This window comes from Ranitomeya variabilis, chromosome 5, assembly GCF_051348905.1.
Source record: "Ranitomeya variabilis isolate aRanVar5 chromosome 5, aRanVar5.hap1, whole genome shotgun sequence".
Classification (NCBI taxonomy): domain Eukaryota; kingdom Metazoa; phylum Chordata; class Amphibia; order Anura; family Dendrobatidae; genus Ranitomeya; species Ranitomeya variabilis.
The window spans coordinates 211,864,393-211,889,440 of record NC_135236.1 but is presented as its reverse complement, the minus strand read 5'-3'; the positions used below and the strand labels follow the sequence as shown (position 1 = coordinate 211,889,440).

The 25,048-nt window shown below is 43.1% G+C and overlaps 1 protein-coding gene across 2 annotated transcripts in view; it reads left to right on the top strand.

The window, feature by feature from the left end:
- WDR72 (WD repeat domain 72) overlaps positions 1–20,168 on the top strand; it is a 563,678-nt gene extending 543,510 nt beyond the window's left edge. For both annotated transcript variants that reach the window (XM_077263771.1, XM_077263769.1), the window contains exon 21: positions 19,543–20,168. In XM_077263771.1, the coding sequence (XP_077119886.1) occupies positions 19,543–19,598 (56 nt within the window). In that variant the 3' untranslated portion in view covers positions 19,599–20,168. The remainder of the gene's footprint in view (positions 1–19,542) is intronic.
- The last annotated feature ends 4,880 nt before the right edge of the window (positions 20,169–25,048 follow it).

Here is a 25,048-nt window from a genome sequence, read left to right as displayed (position 1 = left end):
ATAGAAAGCCTATTTATTTTTTTCCTTCATTTGTGTTTTAAAATCTACCTCAACACAAAAACACTACATCAATCAGTGGGAGAAAAATATTGGCCTCAGTCAGGGCTTGTGTGCCACTCCTGTGCGTGTCATCTCTCATTCAGTGGGCCATAGAAAGCCTTTTTTTTTGTTTTTTTTTAATATTATTTGGTTTCTAAAGTCTCCCTGAAAATAAAAAAAAAAAACTTAAAAAAACAGTGGGAGAGTAATATTGCCCTTTCAGCTTGTGCGCCAGTCTTGACTCCTGGGTGTGCCACCTCTCTCTCTCTAATTGTGAGCCATAGAAAGCCTATTTATTTTTTTCCTTCATTTGTGTTCTAAAATCTACCTCAACACAAAAACACTACATCAATCAGTGGGAGAAAAATATTGGCCTCAGTCAGGGCTTGTGTGCCACTCCTGTGCGTGCCATCTCTCATTCAGTGGGCCATAGAAAGCCTTTTTTTTTGTTTTTTTTTAATATTATTTGGTTTCTAAAGTCTCCCTGAAAATAAAAAAAAAAAAACTTAAAAAAACAGTGGGAGAGTAATATTGCCCTTTCAGCTTGTGCGCCAGTCTTGACTCCTGGGTGTGCCACCTCTCTCTCTCTAATTGTGGGCCATAGAAAGCCTATTTATTTTTTTCCTTCATTTGTGTTCTAAAATCTACCTCAACACAAAAACACTACATCAATCAGTGGGAGAAAAATATTGGCCTCAGTCAGGGCTTGTGTGCCACTCCTGTGCGTGTCATCTCTCATTCAGTGGGCCATAGAAAGCCTTTTTTTTGTTTTTTTTTTATATTATTTGGTTTCTAAAGTCTCCCTGAAAAAAAAAAAAAAAAACATAAAAAAACAGTGGGAGAGTAATATTGCCCTTTCAGCTTGTGCGCCAGTCTTGACTCCTGGGTGTGCCACCTCTCTCTCTCTAATTGTGGGCCATAGAAAGCCTATTTATTTTTTTCCTTCATTTGTGTTCTAAAATCTACCTCAACACAAAAACACTACATCAATCAGTGGGAGAAAAATATTGGCCTCAGTCAGGGCTTGTGTGCCACTCCTGTGCGTGCCATCTCTCATTCAGTGGGCCATAGAAAGCCTTTTTTTTTGTTTTTTTTTAATATTATTTGGTTTCTAAAGTCTCCCTGAAAAAAAAAATTAAATAAATTAGGTGGGAGATTAATATTGACATTAGTGCTTGAGTGACAGTCCTGCGTGTGTGTCATCTCTGTGATTTGGTGCCACAGAAAATAATAATAATAATAATAATAATAATTTTATTTATATAGCGCCAACATATTCCGCAGCGCTTTACAACTTATAGAGGGGACTTATACAGACAACAGACATTACAGCATAACAGAAATCACAGTTCAAAACAGATACCAGGAGGAATGAGGGCCCTGCTGCTCGCAAGCTTACAATCTATGAGGAAAAGGGGAGACACAAGAGGTGGATGGTAACAATTGCTTTAGTTATTTGGACCAGCCATAGTGTAAGGCTCGGGTGTTCATGTAAAGCTGCATGAACCAGTTAACTGCCTAAGTATGTAACAGTACAGACACAGAGGCTATTAACTGCATAAAGTGTATGAGAACATGATGGAGGAACGTGATTATGTTGTTGTTTTTTATTAATAGGCCACACAGGGATAATTAGGTTAATGCGTTGAGGCGGTAGGCCAATCTGAACAAATGAGTTTTTAGTGCACGCTTAAAACTGTGGGGATTGGGGATTAATCGTATTAACCTAGGTAGTGCATTCCAAAGAATCGGCGCCGCACGTGTAAAGTCTTGGAGACGGGAGTGGGAGGTTCTGATTATTGAGGATGCTAACCTGAGGTCATTAGCAGAGCGGAGGGCACGGGTAGGTTGGTAGACTGAGACCAGAGAGGAGATGTAGGGTGGTGCTGAGCCATGGAGTGCTTTGTGGATGAGGGTAGTAGTTTTGTACTGGATTCTGGATTGGATGGGTAGCCAGTGTAATGACTGGCACAAGGTAGAGGCATCGGTGTAACGGTTGGCGAGGAATATGATCCTGGCAGCAGCATTCAGGACAGATTGGAGCGGGGAGAGTCTGGTAAAAGGTAGGCCAATTAGTAGAGAGTTACAATAGTCCAGACGAGAATGAATAAGTGAGACAGTAAGAGTTTTTGCAGAGTCGAAAGTAAGAAAAGGGCGAATTCTGGAAATGTTTTTGAGAAAACAGAGTGTGTAACATTGTGCCTGATTTTCCTTGTGGTCTCACCAACCTGTTAAGGGATATTGAAATCATACTGAAGTTATAGCTCACCGTGTAAGTTGTTTGACAGCAACAAATAAAGTTACTTTGGTTAAGATTTTAAAACAATGAGGAAGTCTGGTGCAAGAGGTCGTCGTGGGCGTTCATTGTCAGCTGGTAATGATGGTAGTGGTAGTGGAGCATCAGTTGGTCGTGGGGATAAAAATATTCCACCTAAGTCTGGAGCTGTGGAGCCAGTTTCGTCGTCAGGCTACACAAGGCCTCGAACGCTCTCTTTTCTGGGAGTAGGAAAACCGCTTTTAAAGGCGGAGCAGCAACAGCAAGTTTTGGCTTACATTGCAGACTCAGCCTCTAGCTCTTTTGCCTCCTCTTCAGAAACTGGTAAATGTAAAAGCAGCGCGTCGCTTGTGGATGTTCACGGTCAGGGACAAGTCGCTTCCTTGTCCTCCTCAGCAAAAACTACAACAAGAGAGAAGGATGCAGCAGGCGACACAACGGGTCACTCCATGGAGCTCTTTACACATACCGTCCCTGGCTTAGAAAGTGAAACATTTAACAGGCCATGCCCATTACAAGTAGATTCTGACATGGAGTGCACTGATGCACAGCCACAGCCAGAGTACTATGCTGCTCCTTTGACTCAGACCACCACATTGCCCTCTCAGGGTACAGATCCACAATCAGACCCTGATGAGACTATGTTGCCCCGCCACGAACGCTATACCACCGACCGACACAGTGACACAGACGAAGTTGCACACGAGCTCGAAGAGGAGGTAATAGATGACCCAGTTATTGACCCCGATTGGCAGCCATTGGGGGAACAGGGTGCAGGCGGCAGTAGTTCAGAAGCGGAGGTGGAGGAGGGGCCGCAGCAGGCATCAACATCGCAACAGGTTCCATCTGCCGGGCCCGTATCTGGCCCAAAACGCGTGTCAAAGCCAAAACCTGTTGGAGGACAGCGTGGCCATCCGGTTAAATCTCAGTCTGCAATCCCTGAAAAGGGATCCGATGCTAGGAAGAGTGCAGTCTGGCATTTTTTTAAACAACATCCAACTGATCAGCGCAAAGTCATCTGTCAAAAATGTTCAACTAGCTTAAGCAGAGGTCAGAATCTGAAAAGTCTAAATACTAGTTGCATGCATAGACACTTAACCACCATGCATTTTCAAGCCTGGACTAACTACCAAACGTCCCTTAAGGTTGTAGCACCCTCGGCCAATGAAGCTAGTCAGCAACGCAACATCCCTTCCGTCACTGTAAGGCCACCATTTTCCGCACCACCGGCAGTATCTGTGCAGGTTTCTTTGCCAGCCAAAAGCAGTCAGGGTCAGGGAATCACCAGTTTTGTAGGAGGAAATATTGCATCTAGGGCACCGGCGGAAACAATACCGTCTCCAACCGTCTCTCAGTCTGCCATGTACACCGGCACACCCGAAAGTTCCACGATCTCCAGCTCTCCAGTCCAGCTCACCCTACATGAGACTCTGGTTAGAAAAAGGAAGTACTTATCCTCGCATCCGCGTACACAGGGTTTTAACGCCCACATAGCTAGACTAATCTCGTTAGAGATGATGCCCTACTGGTTAGTTGAAAGCGAAGCTTTCAAAGCCCTGATGGAGTACGCTGAACCACGATACGAGCTACCCAGTCGACACTTTTTTTCCAGAAAAGCCATCCCAGCCCTGCACCAGCATGTTAAACAGCGCATCGTCCATGCACTCAGGCAATCTGTGAGTACAAAGGTGCACCTGACTACAGATGCATGGACCAGTAGGCATGGCCAGGGACGTTATGTGTCCATCACGGCACACTGGGTGAATGTGGTGGATGCAGGGTCCACAGGCGACATCAATTTAGGGACAGTTGTGCCTAGCCCACGGTCTAGGAAACAGTTGGCTGTAGGCGTTCGCACCCCCTCCTCCTCCTCGTCCTCCTGCAGAAGCTACAGCTCTTCCACAGAACGCAGTCGGCCAACCACTCCATCGGCAGATGACACTGTTGCACACCAGTTGTCCCATTATGGGCCAGCTACTGGCAAGCGTCAGCAGGCTGTATTGGCTATGAAGTGTTTGGGCGACAACAGACACACCGCGGGAGTTCTGTCCGAGTTCTTGCAACAAGAAACGCAGTCGTGGCTGGGCACAGTAGATCTTGAGGCAGGCAAGGTAGTGAGTGATAACGGAAGGAATTTCATGGCTGCCATCTCCCTTTCCCAACTGAAACACATTCCTTGCCTGGCTCACACCTTAAACCTGGTGGTGCAGTGCTTATTGAAAACTTATCCTGGGTTCTCCGACCTGCTCCTCAAAGTGCGTGCACTTTGCTCACATATCCGACGTTCGCCTGTACACGCCAGCCGTATGCAGACCTATCAGCGGTCTTTGAACCTTCCCCAGCATCGCCTAATCATAGACGTTGCAACAAGGTGGAACTCAACACTGCACATGCTTCAGAGACTGTGCGAACAGAGGCGTGCTGTTATTTATTTGTGGGAGGATACACGGGCAGGCAGTAGGATGGCAGACATGGAGTTGTCAGGTGTGCAGTGGTCTAAGATACAAGACATGTGTCAAGTCCTTCAGTGTTTTGAGGAATGCACACGGCTGGTTAGTGCAGACAACGCCGTAATAAGCATGAGCATCCCCCTAATGCGTCTGCTGATGCAAAGTTTGACGCACATAAAGGAGCAGGCGTCTGCACCAGAGGAAGAGGAAAGCCTTGATGACAGTCAGCCATTGTCTGGTCAGGGCAGTGTACAGGACGAGGTAGCGGGCGAAGAGGAGGTGGAGGACGAGGAGGATGATGGGGATGAGTATATTTTTAATGCGGAACCTTTCCCGGGGGCACTGGAAATTGGTTGCGTGTCACGGCCGGGTTCTGGTTTTTTGAGGGACACAAGTGACATAGATTTGCCTGCAACTGCCCCTCAACCAATCACAACCGGAGATTTGACAACTGGAACTTTGGCCCACATGGCGGATTATGCCTTACGTATCCTAAAAAGGGACACACGCATTACGAAAATGATGAACGATGACGATTACTGGTTGGCCTGCCTCCTTGATCCACGCTATAAAGGCAAATTGCAAAATATTATGCCACATGAGAACTTGGAACTAATATTAGCAACCAAACAATCAACTCTTGTTGACCGTTTGCTTCAGGCATTCCCAGCACACAGCGCACGTGATCGTTCTCACACGAGCTCCAGGGGGCAGCAGACTAGGAGTGTTAGGGGTGCACACATCAGAAGTGGCGTTGGACAGAGGGGTTTTCTGACCAGGTTGTGGAGTGATTTTGCTATGACCGCAGACAGGACAGGTACTGCTGCATCAATTGAAAGTGACAGGAGACAACATTTGTCCAGTATGGTTACTAACTATTTTTCATCCCTTATCGATGTTCTCCCTCAACCGTCATTCCCATTTGATTACTGGGCCTCCAAATTAGACACCTGGCCAGAATTGGCAGAATATGCATTGCAGGAGCTTGCTTGCCCGGCAGCAAGTGTCCTATCAGAAAGAGTATTCAGTGCTGCAGGTTCAATATTAACCGAAAAAAGGACTCGTCTGGCTACCCAAAATGTTGACGATCTAACATTCATTAAAATGAACCACAACTGGATTTCGAAATCTTTTGCCCCACCTTGCCCGGCCGACACCTAGCTTTCCTATGAAAAGCTCTTGCCTGTGAATTACTTTTCTAATGTCTAATTTGCTGCAGCTGATTGTACAGCATACGACATGTTTACACCTCCCTAAATGGCCAAACTCCCCACACGGGGCCGTGGTATCGCGACTTGGCGCAAGCACCCATGAGACTGCTGTTTGTCTGAAGAGGTGGGTGTGCTCGCTTTTGGTTGACGGCATTGCTACTGGGTCCCTCATAGTACAATGTAGTGTCTCTGGCGGTGGTGGTGCGCACCCAACGTCAGACACACCGTTGTAACATGAGGGGCCCTGGGGCGGTCCCGCCGGCCTCAAGAGAGTTCCCCCCTCCCCCAGCTCAAAATGTGCTGTACCACGTGCAAAATTATGTCGCACAGCTCCACTAATCTTTAGTCTATTCGCTGACATGATTCAATGTCTGGCACTGACAATACAAATTTGTAGACATCTATGATGCAACTTAAAGTAGTCTGTGTCTGTGTCCTATATTGGCACCATTAAATAGTTACTGCCAAATTACTATGTCAGAAACTCAGCAGATGAGCCCACCCCTGTACCTAAGTATGCCACCTTTTTTTTTGTTTTGGTTGTTTTGCGAGACATTAACATCTATTTATATTTTGGGAGTACTGGGACAGACACTCCTTGCAATACTCCTCCACTGACCACCAAGCTGCCTGCCCGTGTATCCATGTAACCGCTGTAAAACTGCCATGAGCCTTTTGTTTGTTATTTTAGGCCTTTGATAGCCTGTCTGCGGTCCCTACTTTAAATACTCCTCCACTGACCACCAAGCTGCCTGCCCGTGTATCCATGTAACCGCTGTAAAACTGCCATGAGCCTATTGTTTGTTATTTTAGGCCTTTGATAGCCTGTCTGCGGTCCCTACTTTCAATACTCCTCCACTGACCACCAAGCTGCCTGCCGTGTATCCATGTAACCGCTGTAAAACTGCCATGAGCCTATTGTTTGTTATTTTAGGCCTTCGAAGCCTGTCTGCGGTCCCTCCTTCCACTAGGCCTCCACTGACCAGACCACTGCTGCCCGTGTACCCCTGGAACCAATTTTAAAGTGCCTACAGCCAGCCCATTTTATTGTGTTAGGCCTTCGAAGCCTGTCTGCGGTCCCTCCTTCCACTAGGCCTCCACTGACCAGACCACTGCTGCCCGTGTACCCCTGGAACCAATTATAAAGTGCCTACAGCCAGCCCATTTTATTGTGTTAGGCCTTCGAAGCCTGTCTGTGGTCCCTCCTTCCACTAGGCCTCCACTGACCAGACCACTGCTGCCCGTGTACCCCTGGAACCAATTTTAAAGTGCCTACAGCCAGCCCATTTTATTGTGTTAGGCCTTCGAAGCCTGTCTGCGGTCCCTCCTTCCACTAGGCCTCCACTGACCAGACCACTGCTGCCCGTGTACCCCTGGAACCAATTATAAAGTGCCTACAGCCAGCCCATTTTATTATGTTAGGCCTTCGAAGCCTGTCTGCGGTCCCTCCTTCCACTAGGCCTTCACTGACCAGACCACTGCTGCCCGTGTACCCCTGGAACCAATTTTAAAGTGCCTACAGCCAGCCCATTTTATTGTGTTAGGCCTTCGAAGCCTGTCTGCGGTCCCTCCTTCCACTAGGCCTCCACTGACCAGACCACTGCTGCCCGTGTACCCCTGGAACCAATTTTAAAGTGCCTACAGCCAGCCCATTTTATTGTGTTAGGCCTTTGAAGCCTGTCTGCGGTCCCTCCTTCCACTAGGCCTCCACTGACCAGACCACTGCTGCCCGTGTACCCCTGGAACCGATTTTAAAGTGCCTACAGCCAGCCCATTTTATTGTGTTAGGCCTTCGAAGCCTGTCTGCGGTCCCTCCTTCCACTAGGCCTCCACTGACCAGACCACTGCTGCCCGTGTACCCCTGGAACCAATTTTAAAGTGCCTACAGCCAGCCCATTTTATTATGTTAGGCCTTCGAAGCCTGTCTGCGGTCCCTCCTTCCACTAGGCCTTCACTGACCAGACCACTGCTGCCCGTGTACCCCTGGAACCAATTTTAAAGTGCCTACAGCCAGCCCATTTTATTGTGTTAGGCCTTCGAAGCCTGTTCTGCGGTCCCTCCTTCCACTAGGCCTCCACTGACCAGACCACTGCTGCCCGTGTACCCCTGGAACCGATTTTAAAGTGCCTACAGCCAGCCCATTTTATTGTGTTAGGCCTTCGAAGCCTGTCTGCGGTCCCTCCTTCCACTAGGCCTTCACTGACCAGACCACTGCTGCCCGTGTACCCCTGGAACCAATTTTAAAGTGCCTACAGCCAGCCCATTTTATTGTGTTAGGCCTTCGAAGCCTGTCTGCGGTCCCTCCTTCCACTAGGCCTCCACTGACCAGACCACTGCTGCCCGTGTACCCCTGGAACCAATTATAAAGTGCCTACAGCCAGCCCATTTTATTATGTTAGGCCTTCGAAGCCTGTCTGCGGTCCCTCCTTCCACTAGGCCTCCACTGACCAGACCACTGCTGTCCGTGTACCCCTGGAACCGATTTTAAAGTGCCTACAGCCAGCCCATTTTATTGTGTTAGGCCTTCGAAGCCTGTCTGCGGTCCCTCCTTCCACTAGGCCTTCACTGACCAGACCACTGCTGCCCGTGTACCCCTGGAACCAATTTTAAAGTGCCTACAGCCAGCCCATTTTATTGTGTTAGGCCTTCGAAGCCTGTCTGCGGTCCCTCCTTCCACTAGGCCTACACTGACAAAGGTACACCTGACAACAGACACATGGACCTGTAGGCATGGCCACGGAAGGTTACGTGTCCTTTGTGGCTCAATGGGTTAATGTATTGGATGCATGGTCCACACAGGGGACAGCCTGCTAAGTCTGTCTGCAGTCCCTAATTCAAGTTGTCCTCAACTGAATAAAGCTGAGCTTCTACCTTCCGGCACTGATTAACTGCTGTTTTTAAACACATTGGTGGTTCCGGCCTACTAACGGTGTCTGCCCCTGCCTGGTGTTGTCCTCAACTGAATACAGCTGAGCTTCAACCTTCTGCCTCTCATTAACTGCTGTTTTTTTTTTTTTTTTTAAATGGTGTTTAGGGCCTACTAACGGTGTCTGCCCCTCCCTGGTGTTGCCCTCAACTGAATAAAGCTGAGCTTCAACCTTCTGGCTCTCATTAAGTGTTTTTTAAAAAACAAAATGGTGGTTACGGCCTACTAACGGTGTCTGCCCCTCCCTGGTGTTGCCCTCAACTGAATAAAGCTGAGCTTCAACCTTCTGGCTCTCATTAAGTGTTTTTTAAAAAACAAAATGGTGGTTAGGGCCTACTAACGGTGTCTGCCCCTCCCTGGTGTTGCCCTCAACTGAATAAAGCTGAGCTTCAACCTTCTGGCTCTCATTAAGTGTTTTTTAAAAAACAAAATGGTGGTTACGGCCTACTAACGGTGTCTGCCCCTCCCTGGTGTTGCCCTCAACTGAATAAAGCTGAGCTTCAACCTTCTGGCTCTCATTAAGTGTTTTTTAAAAAACAAAATGGTGGTTAGGGCCTACTAACGGTGTCTGCCCCTCTCTGGTGTTGCCCTCAACTGAATAAAGCTGTGCTTCAACCTTCTGGCTTTCGGCCTATAGTATCAGATATTAAACTGCATTTGGCCTTCAACTTTGGTTACGGCCTACTAACGGTGTCTGCCCCTCCCTGGTGTTGTCCTCAACTGAACAAAGCTGAGCTTCCACATTCTGGCTTTCGGCCTATACTATCAGATATTAAACTGCATTTGGCCTACTAGTGTGGTTAGGCCCTTGAAACAGTGTCTGCTGCTCTTGGGTTTGCTACTCCACTGAACAAAGCAATGCCGCCTGTTTAGTCCTGTTACCAATTTTGATCTGCATTTAGCCTACTTTATTCTTTGGCCCTATATCTGTTTCCTCCTCATCCTGCCCATTGTCCAGCCACTGCTAGATGAGTCTGCTGGTACATTGACCTAGACCACTACATTCCCCTTGTACTCTACACAGCCAGAATCTGACCCTGCTGAAAGTAAGGTTCCCCTTCCCGCATACTATACCACCTTACACAGGGACAAAGAGGAAGGTGCAGATGAAAGTGCAGGTTCCTTCATCAGGTGGGGGGGCATACTCGTTGGCGACGTCACTGGCACAGGGCCACTCAGAATACGCAAAAGTGTCGCTGCTGGTGGGAGGCGCCCCCGCCATGCAAACACACCGCCGTACTTTGAGGGGCCCTGTGCCAGTGCCAATGCGAACGAGTGGGCCCCCCCTGCTTGCTCAGGATCACAGCACTTGCAACGTTGAAATACTTACCTCTCCCTGCTCCACCGCCATGACGTAGTCCACGTTTCCTGGGCCCACTAAAACCTTGAACCAGCCCTACCCCCCACAACTTTTGCCAAATGACCCCCAATTTCCAGTGCCCAACTATTATTATAAAGTTAATTAAGATTGACAAGCTTCAGAAAACAAGAATGGATGTTTTTGGCAGTAAAATGGGCACTGTAGGTGTTTTCCTGGCCTCCACTCACTGCCGGCTATGCTTCCCCATTGACTTGCATTGGGTTTCGTTTTTCGGTCGATCCCCGACTTTTAGCGATAATCGGCCGACTTCACTCGACTCGACTCTGGACTAAATCGGGTTTCACAAAACCAGACTAGATCTTAAAAAAATGAAAGTCGCTCAACCCTAATGCTGTTTACAGGAGGCTATATGTGGGCGCATACTGAACATAGGGGCTGTGTTGGGGCTCATGATGTCTATTAAATTCTATGTTGGGGCTCATACTGTATATATGAGGTTACAGTTGTGGCCAAAAGTATTGACACCCCTGCAATTCTGTCAGATAATACTCAGTTTCTTCCTGAAAATGATTGCAATCACAAATTCTTTGGTATTACTATCTTCATTTAATTTGTCTTAAATGAAAAAACACAAAAGAGAATGAAGCAAAAAGCAAAACATTGATCATTTCACACAAAACTCCAAAAATGGGCCAGACAAAAGTATTGGCACCCTCAGCCTATTACTTGGTTGCACAACCTTTAGCCAAAATAACTGCGACCAACCACTTCCGGTAACCATCAATGAGTTTCTTACAATGCTCTGCTGGAATTTTAGACCATTCTTCTTTGGCAAACTGCTCCATGTCCCTGATATTTGAAGGGTGCCTTCTCCAAACTGCCATTTTTAGATCTCTCCACAGGTGTTCTATGGGATTCAGGTCTGGACTCATTGCTGGCCACCTTAGAAGTCTCCAGTGCTTTCTCTCAAACCATTTTCTAGTGCTTTTTGAAGTGTGCTTTGGGTCATTGTCCTGCTGGAAGACCCATGACCTCTGAGGGAGACCCAGCTTTCTCACACTAGGCCCTACATTATGCTGCAAAATTTGTTGGTAGTCTTCAGACTTCATAATGCCATGCACACGGTCAAGCAGTCCAGTGCCAGAGGCAGCAAAGCAACCACAAAACATCAGGGAACCTCCGCCATGTTTGACTGTAGGGACCATGTTCTTTTCTTTGAATGAATCTTTTTTTCTCCTGTAAACTCTATGTTAATGCCTTTGCCTAAAAAGCTCTACTTTTGTCTCATCTGACCAGAGAACATTCTTCCAAAACATTTTAGGCTTTTTCAGGTAAATTTTGGCAAACTCCAGCCTGGCTTTTTTATGTCTTGGGGTAAGAAGTGGGGTCTTCCTGGGTCTCCTACCATACAGTCCCTTTTCATTCAGACGCCGACGGATAGTACGGGTTGACACTGTTGTACCCTCGGACTGCAGGGCAGCTTGAACTTGTTTGGATGTTAGTCGAGGTTCTTTATCCAACATCCGCACAATCTTGCGTTGAAATCTCTTGTCAATTTTTCTTTTCCGTCCACATCTAGGGAGGTTAGCCACAATGCCATGGGCTTTAAACTTCTTGATGACACTGCGCACGGTAGACACAGGAACATTGAGGTCTTTGGAGATGGACTTGTAGCCTTAAGATTGCTCATGCTTCCTCACAATTTGGTTTCTCAAGTCCTCAGACAGTTCTTTGGTCTTCTTTCTTTTCTCCATGCTCAATGTGGTACACACAAGGACACAGGACAGAGGTTGAGTCAACTTGAATCCATGTCAACTGGCTGCAAGTGTGATTTAGTTATTGCCAACACCTGTTAGGTGCCACAGGTAAGTTACAGGTGCTGTTAATCACATGATTTTTCGAACAGTGCCAATACTTTTGTCCACCCCCTTTTTTATGTTTGGTGTGGAATTATATCCAATTTGGCTTTAGGACAATTCTTTTTGTGTTCTTTCATTTAAGACAAATTAAATGAAGATAATAATAACAAAGATTTTGTGTTTGCAATCATTTTCAGAAAGAAACTGAGTATTATCTGACAGAATTGCAGGGTTGTCAATAGTTTTGGCTACAACTGTATGTGGGGGCTCATACTGTATATGGAAGGCTATGTTTCGGCTCATATTGTAGAAAAAGGCTATGTGGTGGCTCATACTGTATATAGAGGCTATGTGGTGGTTCACACTGTTTAGAAATGTATATACTGCAAATCATATGTGGCTAATTACATTCTAACGTCTCTCCAGACTGTAGATCATAATAAATGTAAATTTAAAAAAATTGTAGCAACCCCTTTCTCCCCAAGGGTGGTTTGCACGTTAATGACCAGTCCAAATTTTACAATTCTGACCAGTGTAATAACTTTGGAACACTTCAAAGGATTCCACTGATTTTAATATTGTTTTTTCATTACATATTGTACTTCATGATTTTGGTAAAACTTCTTTGATATAACTTGTGCTTATTTATGAAAAAATGGAAATTTGGTGAAAATTTATCAATTTTCAAACTTTGAATTCTGCTACCCTTAAATTAGAGAGGTGTATCACACAAAATAGTTAATAAACAACATTTTCCACATGTCTACTTTACATCAGCACAATTTTTGAAACACAATTTTTTGTTAAGAAGCAATACGGGTGAAATGATGACCAGTGATTTCTCCTTTTTCACATTTGAAGTGACTTTGAAAGGTCTATATGACAGAAAATACCCAAAAGTGACACCATTCTAAAAACTGCACCACTGAAGGTGCTCAAAACCACATTCAAGAAGTTTATTAACCCTTCAGGTGTTTCACAGGGATTTTTGAAATGTGGAAAAAACAGGAACAGGAAAAATGGACCCCCACATTTGTTGTGAAATTTATCCTGAGTGCAGATGCCCCAAAGCTCAGAAAGGAAGAGGGCCTTATTGGACTTCAGATTTTGATGGAATGGTTTGAGGGTGCCATGTCACTTTGGCAGAGCCCCTGAGGTGCCAGAACAACAGAACCCCCTATATGTGAACTCATTTTGCAATCTACACTCCCCAGTGAATTAATCTGGGGGTGCAGTGATCATGTTGACACCACATGTGCCTCACAGAATTTTATACCATTGAGCGGTGAAGAAAGAAATACATTTTTACCACTAAAATTTTGTTTTAGCCCCAAGTTTTTAATTTTTCTAAAGGCTAATAGGATTTTTTTACAGCAAACTGAGGTAGATTTTTTCCTGAGTGCATCAATACCCTACTTGTAATAGGAAAATATTTTTCAGGCACAGTGCAAAGCTCAGAAAGGAAAGAGCGCCATATAACGATTCTATAGTGCAGATTTTACTGTTGTGGTTTGCGGGTGTTATGACCCACTGGGTTGCCAGAATAGCAGAAATCCCCATAAGTGACCTCATTTTACAAACTACACCTCTCAATGAATTCATGTGCAGTGATCATATAGACACCATGGGTGTGTCACGGAATTTTATACCATTAGGCAGTGAAGAAAAAATAGCTACATTTTTACCACCAACATTTTGTTTTAGCCCCAGATTTTACATTTTCACACAAGAAGTTAGTAAAAATGGCACCATAATTTGTCCTTCAATTTCTACTGGCAATAGCCCATATGTGGCTGTACAGTACTACTTAGCCATATGGGTTATTCAGAAGGGAAGGAGCCCTATTTGCCTGTTGTGCAGATTTTCCTAGAATAGTTTGTGGACTCCATATACAGAGCCCCTAATTGCTAGAAGAGCAGTATCCCCCCCTCAAATGACCCCATTTTGGAAATCATACCCCTTTGGGAATTTATCTACAGGTGTATTGACGATTTTGACACAGTGGGTGTTTTCCAGAAACAAGTAGCAATGAATGTTGCCGAGTGAAAATTGCAAACTGCCGTTGTAGTGACCGGTACGAGGTAGTGACCAGTATGTTGCAGTCACCAGTACGTTCTGCCCAGCTCATGCTTCTGGAGACATTCACCCATAACTTAAGCAGGCTCTCATCGCTTCAGAAATGCCAAATATGTGGATACCATAAGTAGTTTAGGCACATTTGGGGGCTCTGAAGGGAAGGGGTCAATTGGATTAGGGAGTGCAGAATTTGCTGAATTTCTTTTGAGGGCCAAAGAGCCATTTCGCTTTTCCAAAGCCTACCAGTAACGTGGAAGACCCCAATATTTCTGTTAACAGATGAAAGACCTGAATGGAAGTTTGCTGTTTTTGTGGATTGAGTTGAAGCTTTTATTGGGAACATTTTACATAATGTTGGGGATCACATTTATCCGGCGCTCTACACTGAGCACTTACTTTGGGGTTTACATCTAAATCTCTGAGTGACATGATTCAGATGAAACCCCCAAGGATCCATTCACTATAATGAAGCAGCAGAGCTACTTTGGACTCCGTCTGGCTTGTGTTCAGCTCTGTCTTTCTTTTTGGAAGTACACAAAACTGTGACCGACGGCACTTTTATGCAATCCTAAAAACACAGACACCGCCGGATCACAGGTCCTATGATGTTTGATGATTTTATTGATACCATTTTCAGACATATAAAATTTGTTGATCACTTTCTATTATGATTTTTTGGAGGCAGAATGATCAAAAACCAGCAATTTAGGATTTTTTTTCTGGGGGGTTTATGCTATTTTCATCTGGTAAAAATATATAAGATAGTTTTATTCTTCACAATAATTACAGTGATACCCATTTATATAATTTTTTTATGTTTTGGCGCTTTTACGCAATAAAAACTTTTATAGAAAAAAAGTATTATTTTTGCATCACTTTATTCTGAGAGCTATAACTTTTATATTTTTCTATTGATGGAGCTGTATAATGGTTTGTTTTCTGCAGAACAAGATTACATTTTCAGCAATACCATGTTTATTTATATTTGTATTTTTGATCGCTTTTTATTCCTCCTTTTGTTTGGTAGTATGATGATAAAGCTTTGTTTTTTGCCTTGTTTTTTATTTTTCTTTATGGTGTTCTCCAAAGGAGTTAATTAGTGAGACCATTTCATAAGTCGGGTCGTTCTGGACATGGCGATACCAAATATGTGTACTTTTATTGTTCATAGATTTTTTTTTTCATAAAAATATTTATTAAATAAAAATATTTATTCATGTATGCAATACATATAGTAATTTTCTTTATATTTTTACAATTTTTTTTTAAACTTTCTTTTTACTTTTTCAATTTTTTTACTTTGTCCCACTATGGCTGCCGTCACACTAGCAGTATTTTGTCAGTATTTTACATCAGTATTTGTAAGCCAAAACCAGGAGTGGGTGATAAATGCAGAAGTGGTGCATATGTTTCTATTATACTTTTCCTCTAATTGTTCCACTCCTGGTTTTGGCTTACAAATACTGATGTAAAATACTGACAAAATACTGCTAGTGTGACAGCAGCCTATGGAACAATCATTTTTTGCTGGCTGATTGCTTGCATAGCATGGGGATGCAGCACCATCCCTATGCAATGCAAACTGTCAGTGTTGCACTGACAGACAAAGTTTGTTGATCATACTCTGGGCATGATCAAGCAACTTGGCAACTTTTCTAGCTCTGGTGACCCAGATGTTGTTAAGACGAGGTCGGGTCACCATAGCAACGATCGGGCAGAGGGACTGTCTTCCCTCTGCTTGCTCCTGAAATGCTATGATTGAGTTAGATCACAGCATTTATGAGGGTTAAAGTGCTGAGAACAGTGCAGGATTGCTTCTGGCACTGAGTGCCTGCTGTCAGCTGTCAGAATCAGCTGACACCTAGTGGCACTCTCGCGTGCACTCTCGCCGGGGCATATCCATACGTCCCACGTCAATAAGGCCCAAGTCACAGAAACATATGGAAATGTCTTGGGTGGGAAAGGGGTTAAAATTTTTCTTTTAACCCCTTTCCGACCCATTAGAAGCTTGCCAGCATTTATATACAATTATATACAACTTAAAGCGGTTTCCTTATAATGACAAAGCAAACAAAAAAATGTTAAAATGTTATGGCCAAAATATGCAATAAAAACTGAGCTTTATTATCCCCTTAATAGTACGCTGTTGTCATACTCCCTCCCTTTGATGTGGTCTCCGGAGCAATAAGACTATTGATACATTTGTAGCAAAGCAGAACCACCCCCTCTTCTTGCTAATCCAGAATACATAAACTATTTAATAAACCCCAAAAGGATATGTATACTGCCTTACATCTTCCGCCCCCCCAACTGAGAAGTCGATATATACTATTAACATATCCCTTTTCCCTGTTCATCAGCTGCTCTCTGGAAGCCATTTCAGATGTATCAATCCTAGATTTGGGCAAATTAACTTGAGTGGAATTGAATTCTTCTCAAATTTGTACAAAAATCCTTATTCTTCAGAATGTAGATTTTTGTTTTTCATTTGTTCCACACAAATTCAACAGGATGGTGACTAGCTAGTGCCATTTTGTTGAACCATTTTACTGAACCATAGAAGGCTGGCAAATAGTTAAAAGAAACAAACAAAAAAAAAAGACTGATACACACTTTACTGCTCACCTCTCCAGCCATTTTGGCTGCTTACTCTTCCCTGTATGGTCTCTTTTTGCCTCCACTGCTCATTGAATCCAAGGGCATCTTGTAACTAAGCCAGAATTTCTTGCTGCGAGTAAGCCCGGGACGTCTCTCTACATGTAACATCATGATGTCATGCGGTGCATCGCCACTAAACAACACGTACTGAACTCTAGGCTGGGACTTCTGGCCACGACTAGGACAGAGACCTTTCTTCTCAACCTAACATGAAGATGCCAAGGGTTTCCCCGTTTGGTGGCAGTAAGACGAGTTGCAAGTTTATCTTTTCAATAAATTCTTGTACAGTTGGACCCTTCTCATCTATTCAATGTTGTACTAACAACTTCCTTATCAGATAAAGCATTCTTGTCACTGCTGTAGTTTTCCTTAGCTCATTAATCTCAAGTCTTCCACATACACCAGAATACTCTCCAATGGCATGAGAGTAATATTTACAGAATATACATTATTATGTGTGCTACTCCCTTCCAAAACATTTCTAGATCTTGTCAAGTCCACAACATGTTGAGCAAATCGACAGATTATGATTTGCACCTAGGACATCGGGAGTAACCCATCATCCCTATATCATAAAACAAATTGGGTGTTCTACATACCCAATGAAGAGACTACAGATATGACAATCTATGTCCAGCCAAATACATAATTCTTAGCTGATACAGGCAAGGTTAAAGCAAATTGGTAAATGATCATTATCTCTTATGTACATCTTGGTAAAAGTATCAAAACCTACATGACTATGAAGTTATCTATTCTTTTTTCTATAGAAAAAGAAAATGTAAAAAAAATATGTATTTTATAGATTATAGACTACAAAAGAGTTTTTTCCCATGTGTTCACTATGCAGCCCTATATTGTTTAAACTCCTCTAAGGTGCCATGTTAGAACTTTGGAGATTGTGTTGTTGTCATGTGAATGTTGTATGGTCATGTGAAGTCTTAAATGGCCACAGTGTTTTCAACAAGCATTGCATGAATCTAAGTGAATATAAGGAACTTGTTTTAGATGTCTTATCAGAAAAATAAATTTGATTCCCCACTTATTAGCCACTCCCCCGGCTTCTAAAACTTAACATCACTAAAGGTACCTTCACAATAAGCGACTTTGCAACGATAACGATAGCGATCCGTGACGTTGCAGCATCCTGGATAGCGATATCGTTGTGTTTGACATGCAGCAACGATCTGGATCCTGCTGTGATATCGCTGGTCGTTGCTGAAAGTTCAGAACTTTATTTGGTCGTCAGATCTGCGTGTATCATTGTGTTTGACAGCAAAAGCAACGATGCCAGCAATGTTTTACAATGGTAACCAGGGTAAATATCGGGTTACTAAGCGCAGGGCCGCGCTTAGTAACCCGATATTAACCCTGGTTACCATTGTAAAAGTAAAAAAAACAAACAGTACATACTCACCTTCTGCTGTCTGTCACACGTCCCCCGCCGTCCGCTTCCCGCACTGACTGTGAGTGCCGGCCATAAAGTAAAAGCAGAGCACAGCGGTGACGTCACCGCTGTGCTGTGCTTTACGGCCGGCACTGACAGTCAGTGCGGGAAGCAGATGGCGAGGGACGTGTGACAGGCACCGGAATGTAAGTATGTAGTGTTTGGTTTTTTTTACATTTACAATGGTAACCAGGCCCTGCGCTTAGTAATCCGATGTTTACCCTGGTTATCCAGGGACCTCAGCATCGTTGGTCGCTGGAGAGCTGTCTGTGTGACAGCTCCCCAGCGACCCACACAACGACTTACCAACGATCACGGCCAGGTCGTATCGCTGGTCGTGATCATTGGTAAATCGTTTAGTGTGAAGGTACCTTTAGAAAAAAATCTAAAATCAGTCTTACTCAAGACAAGATGGGTTACCAACATATTAAGTAATTGATAGAACAGATTACAGCTGTCTATTGAAGTCTATAGAAATGAAGGAGGAGGCATGAGCAGAGTGAGAAAGAGAGACTGTGTTTCTTCTTTCTTTTAAAAAGGTTTTCTGGTGAAAACAAATTATCACCTATGCACAGCGTTAGTAATCAATTATTGATTGTGGGTGATCCAACTGCTGGGACTCAGCCGGATGGGGAAATTGATGGGATGATCAACAGGATGGAGACATTTTATCCACAATGGGGCAATTTATTCCCATTAGAATGGAGAAGCACTGCACATGCCGACACTCCATTCATTTGTGGTGGCATCAGGGTTGTCAATTTGACTTTTTATTTTTTCTGGACAGCTTATCAAAAAATCACAGACAATATTTTTTACAGATATGTTGGGAAACCAAAATAAATAATTATTATGAATGATTGATGTCCATAGCCCATAATTCTGATATGAAGACATTGGCTGCATTCACTGTAAACTGTAAAATTATAATTACAGTAAAAAAAAAACGGAAAAGGTTTCTTCAGCTTCAAGAAAATCACGGAAACCTTAATTTTTTTATGGACAGGGAAAAAAAGTTCCCTAAATTTAAGTAGTGTCCTGGAATTTTAGGATGATTGGTAACACTAGGTAGCAGCAGTGGAAAGAATCAGCAAGAATTTTGAAGGTTCTAAAAGTACTGTCTTTGAGCATTGTATATGACACACTACTGCACTTAGCCAGCTGTAAATAAATGTGTAGATTAATATAAAAAATATTCACAGAAATGTCATGCATCCCGGATTTTTTTTAATTTGCTTAAAAAGTAGACTTTTCTAATGTTTGATATGTTTCTTTTTCAGATGAAAGCAAGCAGAACCCTTGGATGTCCAAAGTGTGTTACTGCAAAGTGTGTTAAAGTACCTATATAACACAAATATAGTATTCTGTTATGCATGTATATGTCAAATCAACAATCTATTAAAATAAAGCAGAAACATAAAATGGATTCATGTCATAAGTATGGCAAAATACAAATAAATTATTAAAAAATGTTACATGATATGGCGGTGTCAGACACATTTATAAATAATGAGTGACATTTAAAAAAACAACTCTAGTGATGACTTCTTTGTTAATACACTGTGCCCACAAAGTTTTGCATAAGAAAGTGCTATATACTGGAACTAGGTTCAGGTGGCAGTAATATGGCCAAATGTTCACATCTGCAATATACCCCTCCTGTTCCACCTCCCCTCCGTATTACTGAACAGAACTTTGATCACCATAGAACTCTTTGATGATCTAAGCTCAGCAGACCTGCAAGGGATCTGTATCATATGAATTCTAAAATGGGCTGCAATGTGGCCACCTGAATCTGACCTTAATCTGAAAATGAGAAGTGCTGACCCATACTGTATGCAGATTTTGAAGAAAAAAATCTTTATTACTATTCCTATTTATGTATTAATTATAACATTGCAATAAAGGATCTTTCAAACAAATCTGTTCTGTGGTTTGTTCTTTATTGTAGCACTAGTTTTCTGAAGTTTTGTTTAATATTGTTTGAGTTTTGATGAAAAATAAACCATGATGTTTTCCAGTATTTTACATAGTAACTTCGTAATACATTCTTTTCTCTTAATACTCAGAACCATTGTAGTAATAAATTAGGATATCTCCAAGGCTTCTCTGTCCTATTAAAAGAATAGGCTGTTTGTACTGCTGTATATGATATTCACTAGGGATGATCATATCAATTTGATGCGAATTGATTCTGTGTCAAAATTTTAGGAATTTGTTAAACCTGGCAAATTTGAAAGATTTTGTGCAAATTGCCATAAAGTGCCCACCGATGTTTTATACATTGTAGGAAATTGCATAATTCGAATGATCACATGACCTTGTGCTAGGACAGGTGGGCTTCCCTTTTTGATGATAAGATATAAAAAGACACCTGCGCTAGAAATAAAAAGATTCCCCGTTAAGCTATTGCTGCAACCGAAAGTAGCTGCCAGGACAAATTAACTGTGCAAAGACCACCTGCATAGAAGTTACTGCACATGCATTACATGGGGCTGTATATGAGCTAAGGATGCTGGTATGCAGGGAGGATGACTTACTTGTGTCTGATGGGTGCAGGGTGGTTGGTCATAGATCCAGTTGGCTGGGGATGATGCAGAGTACACTCCCATAGTTGGCCAACATGGAGTCCGATGGGGGGTTGCAACAAGGTTAGACTGAGAATGCGTCATGCCACCAAGGGAGCATCCTCCCTGGGTGGTGGGGAAGCCACCAATGCTGCTAGGCGGCTGGACAGGTGAGTGGCGGCGTGCTCTGGCCAAGAGGCGCTGCTGTGAGGTAGCGTTGTGTGTTGGGGGTGTGGTAAGGGTGATGTCCCCGAAGGACAGGAGCGCGAGAGGGTCAGACTTTCTGATTAATTTCAAAGGTGCTCGGACCTAACAAAGGTGCTGATGAAGGTCCAAGCACCTTTAAAACGTGTCAGAAAGTCTGACCCTCTCACTCTCCTTCCCTTCAGCTTCTTGGCCGGAGCACACCGCTGCTCACCTGTCCAGCTACCTAGCAGCATTGGAGGCTTCCCCACAGCCCAGGGAGGACGCTCCCTCAGTGGCATACCACATTCTCAGTCTAACCTTGCTGCAACTCCGGTCGGACTTCTATTCTAATTTTATAGTAGCTGAGTGCCAAGTTTTTCAATATTAGATTACGGATTGGGCACCTACATGTGCACCTACATACAGGAGTGCCTTGTTCTACTATACATCCCTGCTGCTCCCAACCGACCGTCCATTCTTCTGTGCCTTACTTGCATCGCATCTCCGGCATGGTGTTCACTCTAGTCTTGGGTTTCTTGAGGCCCCAGATGTCAGTGCATATGCATAGCTAACTCCAGGGCCTGCTCACAGCCGGAACCCAAAGCCTAGAGTACCGAGCCAGAGATGCAATGTGACAGAGGCGCAGAGGACCGAACAGCAGTAAGGGAGCAGTGGGAGCAGCAAGAATGGTGAGGTGAGCATGAGAAACTCTTCTTTAAATTTTTACATGTTTCATTTACAATGCTCCCTGGTCTGGAAAGATAGCAGAACAAAACTAAGGGACATTAATTTTGCAAAAAATAACTTTTCTTCAAATCAAATTTCCTAGTAAATTAAACCCAAATGGCTAAATACTATTTTTCAGATCTAGTTAGCACTAATAAGAGTTAATTGTGATTAAGCTTAACACTTTATTTTAAGTAGACGATGCTCTTGAATACAGTATAAGGGCCTACTCACATGAGTGTATAACATGGTCGAGTGCTATCTGATGCTTTATCAGATAGCATTCGGACCAATAATTTACTATAGGGCACTGAAGATCTACTATTTTTTATCATGGCATGAGATAAAAATTGTAGCATGCTGTGATGCTGTGAGTGCCCTGAAATTATGTGAACATTGGATTGCACTCGAATGTCAGCCAAGTGCGGTCCAACATCTGCAGACGCAAACAGTGGAGAAACTAATTATTTTTTTTCTTCTCTGCACCCGTGCTGTGATTCTTCCATGTGAGAAAATCTGATCAGAGTTTGATCTGATTATCAATAGCATAATCGACCAATTCTTTCACAGGTGAGAATAATCGCTCATGTGATCCTGGCGTAAGGGTAAGTTTACACACGATAAAGCGGCGATTGTTTGTTTTTTTATGGATTTTTGAGCAGTAAAAGGTAAAATTTTCAACATAAAGGAAGACACGTGTGTCAGAGAGACGAAGGTGCGGAGAACTGGACAGGAGGTAGGAAGCAATGGGAATAACCAGAGAAATGAGCCGTGTGGTATGTTTTTTTTTTTAACTTTTTGCCAGCTCTCTACTGTCTAGTAAGATGGCGGCAATAGCTGGCCATCATTTTACTGAGTTTGCACAGAGTGAGTACCGAAAGTCTGTATTCTTCAGAAAGCGTAATTTTTTATAATTCGAGTAGAATTCAAATCCACTTGACAAAATTCTCACTTCTCTAGTTTTAACAATTTCAATATTTTAAACTATATAGCTATCTCCTGCTCTTATTCTGCTTGTCCATATTTCTGCCTGAAGCAGTTAGTTCTTTCAGCCGCCCGCAAACCATGCACATTATTTAAACAAGAATGTCATAAAGGTAGCAGGGAGATGAAAAATGCTTTCGCTATGTACACACTACAACAAGCTCTGTAGAAAATTAGGCCCATGTGGGCTTTTCTGAACATCAGCCATTTTCAAAAGAATTGAGTAAAACAGTTTCTGACCCCAATAAATACTGCTGTATAATTTGTCCTTAGAAAGCTGAACATTTGTATCATCCTCCTGCACAGAGACGTTTGGATGCTTTTTTATAATGACTATCTTCACAAGCTTTTGAGCATGACAAGTAAAAAACCCCTTTGCAATACAGAATGTTTTATTTACTTGTCTGATTTTAGTGGGAAAGCCACTTTATGCTATGGAATCTGCTAAAACTTTATACATTGTACATGGTTCAAGAATAAAATAACTTATTTTTAAAAATGCAGTTTTCTCAGTTGAATGAATATGGTCAGTTAAAGGGACACTAAAAAATATAAAAGATTAGGCATCAGTATTATTAAAAATTCCAACATGTATTATGCATACATACTGTACGTCATACAATGATTGCTGTTGTAGATACATTGTGAGCCTTTTTCAAGCATTGCTTTAGTTTGATCCCAGAGACAAAATTGAAGACAGATTTGAGCAGTTTTTCAGGGTAGGGAGGTGGTGACTGAGACTGAGTGATAAGTGGGGAAAGAAGCATTTTTTTTCTAGCAAGTGTAGTGCAGCCGTTGCACACTATGCAGTGATGAGGCAGTGACCCAGCAAAGTTCAAAGCAAAAAGTCTCTTTAATGTTTAACTCACAAATAATGCACAACACACAATATCCTCTGGATCACAGCTGGGAACCATATCATCTGGATTACAGCCAATAAACATGCCAGTCCACCTCCATGACCGATTGCCATTGGCGACTGCACCGCTGTGTACAATGTCTCTACTCACAGCATCACACAGTACATCCCCCGATTCGCAGCCAGGCACATATCCTCCTCTTTACAGTAACTAAACATGCCAGTCCACCTCCTGAGACCATTTTCTATGGGCGACTGCACCGCTGTGTAAGCTGTGGGTGCCAGACTTCTCAGCCCCCCTGCCTCTTTGGCTCTGCTGGCCTGTGTTGCCTCACACAGGTAGAGCGCTGCAGAGCTAACTGCTCTATACTCCTCCAAACACCAGACTGACACTGAACCTGACACACCCAAGCCCTATACTGCAGGGCCTTTAACTAGCAACCTGTGGCCTTCAGCCACATGGAAAACCCATCCAGTAATGAAACAGACTGCAACTACTGTCCTGTAGTCTGTTTCAATACACAAAGGCCCAGAACAGGCTTCCCTAAATCTGCCTTGGACAACCAGCATGTCCAAGACCTATACTCACTTTAATCTGCATTGCAACCACAGCTATGCCTGTGACTGCAATGTCCTCTCATGACCTAAATATGCCTCCATGTGCATCCTGGTAACAGGTAACACCAGTCACTGCCTCACATTATCTTCACTTGAAAGGTAGCATTCAATCCAGCACATGTGAGAAGTTAAAAAATGTGTATTCCAAAATTGTTAAAAACAGCTTCATCAGTGAACATGCCATGAAAAAGCTAGTCAAAAGGTAAGGCATGGAAGGTATTACACATTTTGAACCTTTGAGCTCCTTATTTCTTAGTCAAATGCATAGTGACGCCCTTGTTTAGAAGATTTTTTTGTCATTGTTTTTATCTACTCAAATGTGCTGGATCCCCTACTACCTTGGAACCTTCTTTGTTCGATGGATTCAATTAATCTCTCCTGTTTCCAGTGATTGCTGGCTCTTACTATGGTGAGCTGAATAATTTTTCTTGTCCTCTTTATGATTTGGATATCACAAGCTTCACTTTTACTTTTAATTTATGTAAAAAATAAATTGAAACTTGTAGTAACTCTTAAAAGAGGAGATAAGAGGAGAGTTGAGAAGGAGATCTTGTGAGGATCGGAGGTTGTGTGCAGGTAAATACTATAAGGTAGCATAAAGTTATTAGGCATTTGAATATTGAACACCTATATAAAACTGTTTTTCCATGCCTATATTTAGTAAATTATAACTAAGCAAGCATACAGATGTACAATTTACCTAGGTATAAAAGTGCAGAAAGTGTACCCCGCCACCAAAATGTTCAATAGCTTTTGCTGTGTTAAGCATTCAGCTACAGCTTTCTGCATCATATCTTTGTGTGATGTGATATACTGTGTTAAGAAATGCCGCATATTTATGTGGCA